General features: G+C 35.2%; 1 protein-coding gene across 7 annotated transcripts in view; it reads right to left on the bottom strand.

The window, feature by feature from the left end:
* FSIP1 (fibrous sheath interacting protein 1) overlaps window positions 1–12,288 on the bottom strand; it is a 173,710-nt gene that overhangs the window by 158,723 nt on the left and 2,699 nt on the right. For 5 of the 7 annotated variants that reach the window (XM_032481522.1, XM_032481520.1, XM_032481523.1 and 2 more), the window contains exons 2-3: window positions 9,130–9,262; window positions 2,268–2,451 (exon numbers count right to left, since the gene is read on the bottom strand). In XM_032481522.1, coding sequence (XP_032337413.1) covers window positions 2,268–2,451; window positions 9,130–9,255 — 310 coding nt within the window. In that variant the 5' untranslated portion in view covers window positions 9,256–9,262. The remainder of the gene's footprint in view (window positions 1–2,267; window positions 2,452–9,129; window positions 9,263–12,288) is intronic. The other 2 variants (XM_032481524.1, XM_032481525.1) reach the window with 1 other exon arrangement.

Genomic DNA, 12,288 nt, shown 5'->3' with positions numbered 1-12,288 from the left:
CCAACTGCCAACCCTACCATTCTCAGGCTCTGCATACATACGGAGTCTACACAGCAGGCATTTTGAAGTAACTTATGCAGTACTGAAACAGCAGAAACAAATACAATGTAAATGGGGCCAACAGCTAATTTCAACTCTAGTAAACTGTTTCCTGATAACTAATCCTGAGTCACCTGGCCTGAGAGCTGGTCCCATCCCAAACATAAATCTAAATCAGTACTTCTCAAAGTTTAGGATCTCAACTTCACTTTACAGCTTCAGAAATTACTGAGAACCCAAAGTAGCTTTTGTCTATGAGTTATACCTATTAACAATTACCATATTAGAAATCAAAACTGAAAAATATTGTATATATGTATTCATTTTTAAATAATAAATGTTATTACTAATTTTATGTTAACATAAATATAACATTTTATGACAAACAACTATATTTTCCAAAATAATCATTGGGAAGAATGGCAAAGCTTTAAATTTTTAATATCTGGATTAATAGAAGACAGCTAGATTCTCACATCTGCTTCTATAGTCAATCCATTGTAATCTGTTGTTTCAGTTAAAAGTATTTAAGAAAATTTGGTCTCACACAGACATGTAGTTGGAAAGGGGAGGAGAAATTTAATAGCCTTTTCAGATAATTGCAGTTATTCTTCTTTGATATTATGTCAAAACTGGACAAGGGCTAGTTTCTTAAAGGTTAGTTGTAATATGAAATCTGTAACCCTATCAGTGAGCTTTTTGTTTTTGCTCCATTAAAATCCATGGATCTATTGTTCATGTTCAATGGATCTTTTACCCTGCATTGGCCATTTGGAAAATAGTGGTTTGCAGAATCATGCAGACCTTCAACATATTAACACATTTCAATACACAATATCAAAAAAAGACATTTGTTAATATTGCCACCAATTTTCATTGGAAAAGTCGAAGTACTGGGAAGCTCATGGTGACATACACAAGTTTTCCAAGATTCTAATTTTTCACTTGAAAGATCAAATTTTACCACCAACAAAAAATACTGTCAGTTGTTTTCCTTTAAGTAATAGGCCCATTTCATTTTTTAAAAATGTCTGCCAAATACCTAAGTCTGAACAATAACAGTTTGTCCACCAGTCATTCTTTCAAGTTAATATGATGTCCCATTAAAAAGTGGCCAATTGAGCTCTCAGCTTCAACTATCACATGAATACTTTTCCTCAACACAATCTTCACATTCTGGTATCCAATAGAACTGTTTTATATGTAGTTCCCATTTTAACACACAGGATAGTAAAAAGATGTGTACTCAAAGGTCAAGAAGAAATAGAAATTAAAATTTTTACTGCTCCATCAAGGACACTCTTAAGTGACACTGGCTATTTCTTTTCTCTGCCCGTGCCTGGTCATGAAGGAGACAATGACTACTAGAACAATTTCATGTCATTGCCTTGATTCACACTAAACCACCAGCAATTTGACCCACCAGTGCTTTTGTACCATCAGTGAAACTGTCCATTCAATGGGCAAAAAGGCAAATAGCATTATTTCAGTATTATAATGAATTACATTACTGATCTATCAGTGTTACAATGAAAGTAGTTTTTACTTTGCAGAGCTCCTGAAAGGCTCTCAGAGACTCCCCGCCCCACCCAGGGCTCTGCAGTCCATGTTTTGAGAACTGCTGTTCTGATTCACTCGGACTGGTATTAATTTAATAACCATGAAAAAAGGGAGTCTCTTAAAATCCAAAAGTTATTAAGATTGGTGGGGTATATCTCAGTGGTAGAGTGCATGCTTAGCATGCATGAATTCCTGGGTTCAATCCCGAGTACTTTCATTTAAAAAAATTAAAAATAAAAAGTTTTTTAATTTCTAAAAAATAAAATAAAAGTTAGTAAGATCAAATGAGATTATCCCTTAAAAAGGTATTTATAAATTACAGAATATATTTTATTATGTAATTTTAATCATCAAAAAGATCAAAAAAAATCATGTCATAAAGTGCAGAAATACTTCCTACTGGATTAATCTAAAATGACTACAAAAACATTTTACTAAATGACATATTTTATTATTTTTCTATATTATATTATTATTATTTTAAAATACTAAGTGTATTTAAGAACTCAATAGTCTTATAAAAAAGCGATAATTTGCTTGCTCACAAAAAGCATGTCTCTTTTTTTAATTATTATTTCTACTTAGCTGATAAAAAACATATGTAGTTCTAATATTTTAATTAGGGTATCTATAATTATCATCAGCCAATCACCAAGTGATTATCCTACCTGAACATTCAGGGATTATCTGATGTTGAACCAAGTTCAGATCTTCATCTGACCCCTCTTCAGCCAACTGTATTTTCTCAGAGTAGTCTTCCCCTTTATCATCATTACTGTTTCTATTTTCCTCTGTATTATTGCTTTCTGAGTGGCTCTGTTTACCAGAGTTCAAATTGACTGCAGTACCAACCTAAAAATTATTTCCAAAGAGTTTTTAAAAATAATGTATTTGTTAAAAACTTCTAGACTATTTTAACACTAATGTGAGTATATGTGAGGACATACATACATACAGCAACATTAAATTATTCTAGAAATGTAACACTTACCTAAATGTAATTTAAACACACATTAAATTTAACATTTGTCAACAATGTAATATGCACCACTCCCCAGCAATTTCTAGCAATAACAGAGAAGGGTCAGGAATCAGTCCCAAAGAGAACGGCTCTGAGGATAAGGCGTGAATAGTCCCTGCTCCCTGAGCTGACACAAGGATGAAGAGTCAAGGGCTAGAGTGGGGTTGTCCAAAACGATAGCCACTAGCCCCGTGCAGCTACTGAACAGCTGCCAAGAGAACAGTCTGAACTGAGATTTGCTTCTCATGGAGTTCTTCAAATCAGAACCATGTTATCTGGTGAATAATTTTTATGCTTGTCACAGTTTTTCTATTTTATTTCGATTTCTCTTTCCATTTTTAGCAAAGTTCATTTTGAAGCCACCAGTTGGTGCAGCTGTGTTTTCCTGAGAGAAGACAAGAACAGACATCCACAGCTGCACCAGGAAAAAACCGGGATCCTAGGGCCCTGATGGCTGTGCCTGGCACTGAGGATCACAGCAGAAGGGAAAACAGCCCACAGGAGAGGGAGAACCTCAGGGAGAGTGGGTCAGCCACTTCTGAGAGGTGTGCCTTTCCCCTCCAACGTAGGGACTGTCTGCTCCAGCCCTTCAGGGTTCAGCCCTTGGTGGCTTTTATGCTCACTCTGCACCACTGTGGTTAACACTCAACCCCTCTAGTCTGTGCCCCCTTGTGAATCTCCAGGACAGACTGTAAATGGTACTGAGAATTAAACTTCCAGGGATACAGGACTGCATGAGCATCTCTGTTCACCTCAGCTAGGACATTAGCCCCAGCAGAACTAAGCTGAGTCAGCGGTATAAAAATCATAGCCAACATTTACTGAGGAATTACTGTTGGCCAGGTCCTGTGCTAAGTACTTTACACACACTGCCCCATTCACTCCTCACAATGATCCTATGGTATAGGCATTACTACCCTTATTTAACAGAAGAAAACAGATTGAGTAGGGAATGAAACTAACGGGAGGCCCAATTTACAAACAAGCAAAACAATGCCTACTTTATGTGATCTTGGAGGTGTTAATGAGGGCTCCCTGTTCAAAAACAAACTTCTGTCAAAGGCCAGATAGAGCCTAAAATTCCATAATAGCCTTGAGGCTACAAAGGTCTGTGAAAATGCTGAAATTGCTGGGAGAGTTCACACAAGCACTGTCAGTAATTTACATCCTGGCATAAATGAACGTAGCCTACCTTTTGCTGAGAATGGGTTTTTATAGAGGGGAAACATAACTAGATATTAGCAATATTCTTGGGTAGCACACTTCAGGATACACAAAGATCTTTCACATATATCATCCTATATGACCCTAACTCTTAGCATGTTCTTATTCTAGGAAGCAATGAGGCAAAAAGATGAAACTAGAGAAGAAAAGGCCAGCATTGCCCATTTCACAGTCTTACCCACAATTCCCGACCCCACCAGCATCAACCATCTTCTCCATCCCATTGTCGACTGGCCTCCCTATTCCTAACCCTCCTGATCTTCTACCCTGTGGCCCAAGTCTATGATTTTTCTTTCTTCTTCATTCTCAAAGCCACATTCAATCTCCCTTTTCCCTTGCTCCACATCCCCCACTTCATACCTCCAAGTCAATCCCAGGAAAAGTAAATACCCTATAAAAACCCTTCCTCACAATTAGATCCCTACCTGAAAGCCATGAGATTTTTACACAAATTACAACTATTGGCTCTTTCAAGAAAAATATTCAGAAGCAACAACAAACCAAAATTCTTAGCATAAGAAATATATCATTACTATAGAAATTTCATTAAAACTCTACTTTCTGCCATACATAAATTTTTGGTAAGAAATTAATAAAAGACAAATGAGCAATAAAACTAATCAAAATTCCACGATTTATTATTTAGACAATGCATAAGGTTTTATAGACACTGAATCATTTGTAAGTAGCAGTCAACCTGCAAGATATCCGTGGCTTTCTTCCCCAACCTAAGACAAACCTTACTGATTTTCCATGAACTTGATTAACATAAATCAGAACTTTAGGAAGGCTTGCTTTTGATATAAGTATCAAAGTCCCTGTTGGTTAATAAATATTCTAGAGTTTGAACTACAGCTTAGTAGCTTCAAATAAAACCTGACTTGAAATGATTGCTGATGTTTTCAAGACAGCAATAGTAATCTATGTATTAAAATACATGTGTCAATATTGTGAAGTTGTTGCATTAAAAAGTCATCACCCAGGAATATGTAAATAGAAATACTAATTCTATGCGAATCTAAAATTTGTCAGGTCTTTGTATATTATCCTACCTACATGAAATCATAAAACTACCCTTTTGAATGTGTTGAACATGTATTTTGTGAATACTTACTATATGCCAGACTTTATGCTGAATGGTGTGAATAATAACGTAGGAAGGACAGACCAAATAGCTAAGATGTATTAAATACTTACTAGGTGCTAGTCACTTATAAAATCTTTAGATATTTTACCTCATTTCATCCTCAAAACATGCCTATAAGGTGGATAGTATTATTACTCCTTTGAATAGATGAGGAAACTAGCAGAGAGTCAAATTTGCCCAAAATCACATAAAATGTGGTCAGCGGAGACTAATTAGAACCCATGACTCCTGAGATTAGGCTTATCATCACCATACTTGGGACTAAAGAATCTAAAATTATTTTGAGATTCCAGTTTATGCTATAAGGAAAACTGAATAAACTGAAATCTCCCATCTACTTAGAAATCCATAATTAAACTCATAAGATCATTAGGGAGACTACCAGTGAACAGAAACCAAAAGGAGACTGAAAGCTGGAACAGGAATCTTTTCAATCCTTAAAGTAGCTGCTCAGTGTGGGTGGGGGTGGGAGTGACAAGGAAGGCAAATGAGATTGTGCAGGCCTCAGAAAGCTATGTGCTTGGGCTTTGCCACCCAAGCAGAGATAGGAGACTAGGCCTTGGACCCATGCAAGACAACAGGGAAAGGAACCTTCCCTCTCCTGCTTCATAAAGCTGGATCCCTCAAAAAGGCACATCCTCGGTGAGAGGGTAGACTCAAAAAGCACACCTATCCAAAATCACAGGATGAAAGTACAAAATGTGTCTGGGTTCCAAGTGGGAAATAGTCTTCCCTGAGAATGTGCAACCACAGGGGTCATGCTTCATGTGGGTTTGGATTCCAATTTCTATTATTCCTGGGCTATGGAATGCTTAAAGATGAAACTGAGCAAAAAAAAAAAAAAAAAAAAAATTCATGTCAGTGTTATCTCTGAGGAATCTGGTAGAAGCAAACAGAAACTTGCTCTGGAAGGCATAGTTTTAAATCAGGCTCCATACAATTCCCAAAATTAAAACTTATATTCCAGAAGTTCAAAAGCCATGAATAAATGACCAACAATAAGCAAGACCATAATAAACAAAGGAACTTAAGACATTAAAAGAAGTTGATAAAGATAATCATATAAATATTTTAAAGGGTATTAAAAAAAAGAATCAAAAAAACACAAGATCAAGATACTGTAAAGAACAGACAGATTGGAAAATAAACCAAAAAGAAATCAAGAAATTTTAAATATATCATTAAGGTTAAAAATTCAATGGATGGATTAACAAGTAGGTTTGCCATAGTATACGAAAGAATTAAAAAATTAGAAAATATATATTGAAAATTCCCCAGCATGAAGAACAGAGAAATAAATGAATTTAAGAAAAATTTTTTAGAGACATGAAGGATAGAAGGGAAAGTCTGGACAGACATTTAATTGCACTTCCAGGATGACAAAATAGAAAAAAAAAAAAAAGCAGGCAATATTTGAAACCTGTGAAAACACAACGGCTGAGAAGTTTTAAAAAAAAAAAAGAAACACACAAATCCTTAGATTGAAGAAGAAGTACTAGTCTCCAGAAGGAGCAATTAAATAAATTAAATAAATCCATACTTAGGTGAGTAACAGTAGACACTAAAGACAAAGAGAAAAAAATTAAAGCAACCAGAGGAAAAATATCTGAACTACACAACCCACACTGGAATAAATATTGGGCTTACAAAAGCCTTCTCACTGGCAATAAGAGGCCACAAGTATCTAAATGTAAAATATAAAACTATAAAACTTTCAAAGGAAAACATAGAAAAAAATCTTTGGGAACTTGGGTTAGACAAAAGGTTCTTAGATACAACCAGAAAACACAATCCTTAAAAGAAAAAAAATTGATAAATTGCACTTAACAAAATTTTAAATTGCTCTTCAAAAGACAGTTAAAAGAATGAAAAGTCAAGCTACAGGCTGGGAGAAAATGTTTACAAATCATATACCTGACAAAAGATTCTAGAATATATAAAGAACTCTCAAAAGTCAACAGTAAGTAAACAAACACAATTTTTAAAGTTCAGCAAAAATTCTGAACATACAGTTTCCAGAAAAGATGTGGATTACAAATAAGCACATAAAAATATACTTAACACTATTAGTCATCAGGGAAATTTTAGTTAAAACTACAATGAGCTACTACTATAAACCTATTAGAATGGCTTTTTAAAAACCCTGACAATACCAGCTGCTAGTGAGGATGCAAAGCAGTTGGAACTCTCATAAATTTCTGGTGGAAACAAAAAAGTTTGACCATTTCTTAAGCTAAACATATACTTACCATACAACCCAGCAATCCTACTATTAGGTATTTACCCTAGAAAAATAAAAACCTATTTTCCGTCCAAAAATTCAGCATGAAAATATTTATAGCAGCTTTATTCATAATCACTAAAACCTACAAACAATCCAAACATTCTTCAACTGAGGGATAAATAAGCAAACTGTGGTATATCCACACAAGGGAATACTACTCAGTAATAAAAAGGCATGAACTATTGATACATGCAACAACATGGAGATGAGTTTCTAATGAACTGTGCCAATAGACAAAAGCCCAATTCAAAAGCTACATATTTTTTAATTCCATTCATATGACCTTCTGGAAAAGGAAAAACTACATGCACAGAGAACAAATCAGGAGTTTCCAGGGATTAAGAGTAGGAGAGACTGTTCAGTGACTGTTTAGATTGGGGTAGCACTAGGGAATTTTTGAGAGGTGATGATGAAACTGTTCTCTGCCTTGATTGTGATAGTATCACTCTAATACTTGCCAAACTTAGAACTATACACCAAAAAAGAGTGAATTTTGTCATACGTAAAATGTTTTAATTAGAAACAAAAATGTCAATGAGATTCAATGTTAATAAATGGGAAGATTTAATACCATAAAGTCAGAAATCTTCTCCAAATTAATCTATAAATTCAAAGCAATTTCAATCAAAACCCCGACAGTATTTTTCACAGGACTTAAAAAACTGTTCTAAAATATAAAAAGAGATAAAAGTCAAGAATAGCTAAGATAATCCCGGAAAAGAAAACTGATCCTACCAGATACCAAGCCTTATTATACAATGCTACAAGAGTAAACACACAATATAGTAATGATGCAAGATTAGATGCAACAAAACAGAGAGCTAAGCCAGAAGCTGTATTTTACAAAGTTGCTTGTAGGTAGGGTTCTGGATGTGTATCAGTTTCATCCAATTAGATTCATCTGCACAAGATTTATACCACAGAAGTGAGGTAGAAGTCATCTTCCTAAACTCCTGATAGGAAATTGGCAAGAAATACCAAAGGCAGTCATCTCTGCATGTCTAGTCCCCAGTTCTGTGGTTCTGAGGACGGGCAGCAGTGTCAGAAGCAGCAACAGCAGCAGCTTTCTGATCTCTGGATTTCAGCCATGGTGGTGTGACCTGGAAACCAAAAATCCTGGCTTTCCACTGAGTTTGAGGAACTGAATTTCTTGCATTCCATCCCTTTCTGCTGAAAATGCCTAGAATACTTTCTATTTCCAGCACTAAATCATGATGGAGAAAAACTCCAAGAGTTTCATGATGCAGAGTCTAGTCCATAAATCAAATAAGTGAGTAAAGATTCATAAACTTGCAAAGATTTTTTTTCACCGTAAGTTTCAAAATGTTTGTTTTCCATTACCTTAAAACAAATAAATGGTCCCATATCTCAGAGGAAAAAAAAAATGGATTCTTCAAAAAACATCAAGTTTAGCTACTTTAAGAAAAGAAAAAGAGAATACTAAAGAAAAGAAAGGGAGTCATGGCCAGGTAATATATCTACTAAACATATACTATATAGTCTTCACCCAAACTGTATTTTTAAAGTTACTGAATCTTTTTCACAGTAAGAGTCAATGGTGATAGTAGATGTTGGAATACAAAGCTTTCTTACAAAAGAAAAAAAGGTAATAAATGAGCATCAACAAAGTACAACCATAAACAAACAAGCCATACTCCAAAAAAAAAAAAAAAGGTAAAGAAGGAAACAGTATTTTCATGTTAAATGATCTAAAGTAAAATCTGAGAAATCTGAGCTCCCAGACACACTTTTTTAAAAAGGAACCTTAGAATGAGATGTTAACTACAGCCACAGGTTTACCAACTGCTAGAGATCAGGAGAAGTAGTTTAAATCATTTCTAAACAACAAAGTACCTTGAAGGACCCTGGTTCTGGTGAGAGCACCTCCAAAGAAGCATTTGAACCTCTGCTCCCAGGACGTACTCTTGAATTTGAGGCTGGTTTTGAAATTCTGTCTAAGTTTCCTTTTATTATATCCATTGATATTCTGAAATAAACAAAATTTTAAGCAAGTTATGACTTGTATGTTTAAGTGTCTCATTAGTGTTAATATGCAGTTAACTCAGAGCCTTTGTTATAAGGGTTACATGTTGCTACCAAAGCCACAGCACCCTAATTTCATCAAAAGATGTCTGTGGCCATGGATCGTTACATCTTATGTCACTGTAGGTGTCCAGGATGTTAGATTCTGAAAGTGGCTTAAAAAAGAATGTATAAGTGAATGCCATCTCAATGGTTTCCTGTGCCTCGAAGAGAAACATTTACTGTGTCCTTGACCTGAGAAGACCCTTAGAGAGCATCACACCCCTCAGACACAATTCATGCTTCATTGTAATAATTTGCTAAGTCCTCTACTTTCTTTTGGTTTTGTCTTCCTTATTCTAGCTCAGCCTTCAGCCTGGGCGTCCCTCTCAGCTCTGATTTCTCCTTTACTCTTTGGTACCGAGTTTTTATGGAGTACCTATCTCTGGGTGATCGTCCTTCTTCTATCAACCCTCCCCTACTAAAACCTATGATTCTGTCTCTGCCATGAAACAACAGAGAACAAAACCTACTCTACAAGAAGACAGACTTTCATTATGGGGACACACATTGCTAGTCTCTTTTAACTGTTTCTCCCATGAGACCATCCACAGGCCTCACACCAGGACTGCTTTCTGACGCAGGAAACATTAGGCTGGTTTGAACTTGTGGGAAAACTTGGGCACTGCAGATTCATCGATCCTCCCAAACAGTGCCCTTGATGGGGAGCATTCCAGATATGGTCAGTAAAGTTAGGGTATCATGCATGCTGAGTAAAATGGAAGAAACAGAATTTCAGAGTCTACCTTCTCAATACTTAGCTTTCCATGTGAATGGGTATCTCCCACCCAGCAAATCCTTTCCTAAATTCCTGTCAATTATGAATTAAACCACTTCTCTCATAACAGAATGAAGAAAGGCAACTGCCTCTGGGGCAGCAAGTGCAACAATGTCCTTTTCTTACCCTATAAAATGACTCATCTTTCTTTTTTTTTTTTGAATGGCAGAGGCAGAGTCCAAGGAGGTTATGAACACAGGAGGAAGCCCAAACAGGAACAACCTGATGCTTCTCCAAGGCACACAGAGGGATAATACAATTCAGCCTCCAACTATTCACTGCACCGAAGTTGAAGCTTAAAGGACCAGTAGGTCAACTCTGCATTTCAGCAAATGAAAAAGGCATGATCTCAACATTATTCAAACTCTGCAAAAGGGTTTGGGCTCACTCAGGAGGGCACCGACATTATTATTGTAGAATGACAGATCACCCTAGCCCATCACGTTACAATCAAAAAGCGTAAGTCACTGAAAAGCCAAATGTCTTGTAATGCCCTGAGCAGCCTGTCAAGGAGACTTACCTGCAGCTTACAGAAGGAGTAGTGAGTTGGAAGCAGGGGCAGAGCCGTTATAATACATGTCAGTAAAGGGAGAGGCACAGGGAACCACAATGACACAGACCATCTAAAAGGCTCTGGAAACATTTCAGTTGCTTTAGAAATAAGTTTGTTCTATGATGTTTGCTCCTGAAAATAATAAATTAAATAAAACACATTTCCCAGGATGGGAAGGGATGTAACTAACAATCTTATGAACCGGCTGTATAGAAAAAACTCTGGATAAAGGGCATTGAATTAGGAATTTAGAGAAGTATTTGAGCATTTGAAAAGAAATCTCAATGACCACATAGAAATTCCACAAGAAAAATAAAACATTGCACAAGAAAGCAAACAATCAAATGGTAATTACTTAAAATTACATAAGCACTGAATGTTGATTTAACCAAATACTATGCCTGAATTATACTGAGTGTATATGGGGAACAGAACGTAAAAGGACAGGTAGTACAAAAAAATCTAATCTATCATAATAGGAAATCAAAAAGAATATTCAAAAATTGATAAAGCTAAACAACAGTTAAGTAAGCACAATATTTGTAAGTTCAAGATGTTTGCCTCTGGAAGACGTGACTAGAGATTGCTTCTTTTTCCACTGTAGATGTTATAGTACAGTTTCACATTCTTGACTATACTATTTTAATAAAAGTAAAAACAAATTTTAAAAATAATAAATAAATGTAAAATATGAAATCTCCAAGGGCCTGGAAGGAAACATAGAGATAATTTACATAATAATGAGGTTAATGACTTACTAGCCATGACATCAAGAGCATAAATCAAAAAGGAAGAGACTAATAGATTTGATTACATAACATTTAATGCTCTTGAGTGTCAAACTAAAAGGTACATGAGAAAACAGGGGAAATATATGCAATATAGATAATATAAAAAAATTTAATATATTTACATATTTAAAGAGCTCTTACCAATCAATAAGAAAAAGAAACATGCTAGTAGAAAACTGCCTGAGGGCATAAACAAGGAAGGAAGGAAAAAGAAAGAAAGGAAGGAAGGAAGGAAGGGAGGAAGGGAGGAATGAAGGGAGGAAAGAAGTCAGTATCTTGTTTATAAAAACAAGTCCAGTTTCTCTGATTAAAGAAATATACACAGAGAGGGACCTGAAAGATAATCATAAGTCAAAGAAGTAACAGTGGTAAGCTCTCGATTGGTAGGTTCATGGATGTTCTTGTGTATTTTTTCATCTTGCTTATCTGTATTTTCTAGTTTTCTATTAACTATATCTTAAATTCATGATTAAAGAATTTATTTACTGTGGAAAAATGTCTAGAATATATTAAAGTATATTTGACAATAAACAAAAATCACCCAATATTCACTACCAAGAGCTAAATATTGCTGGCACATTTGTTTTCCATTTTTGCTTTTCGTCTTTTTAGCAAAATTGGATTCATGTATTTCTCACTTAACATTACATGATGAGTATGTTCTTCTTAAAGATATTTCTAAAATAGAATATTATTTGACATTCCATTAAATAGATGGATATATGACCAGATTCTAAATTGTAATAAATCACTACTAAGACATACCAACTTTTCATAACATTCATTTTAAGTGAAATTAATTTAAACTT

This window comes from Camelus ferus, chromosome 6 (genome assembly GCF_009834535.1).
Source record: "Camelus ferus isolate YT-003-E chromosome 6, BCGSAC_Cfer_1.0, whole genome shotgun sequence".
Classification (NCBI taxonomy): domain Eukaryota; kingdom Metazoa; phylum Chordata; class Mammalia; order Artiodactyla; family Camelidae; genus Camelus; species Camelus ferus.
Note: the sequence above shows the minus strand (reverse complement) of the source record. Positions and strands in the feature narration are given on the sequence as shown.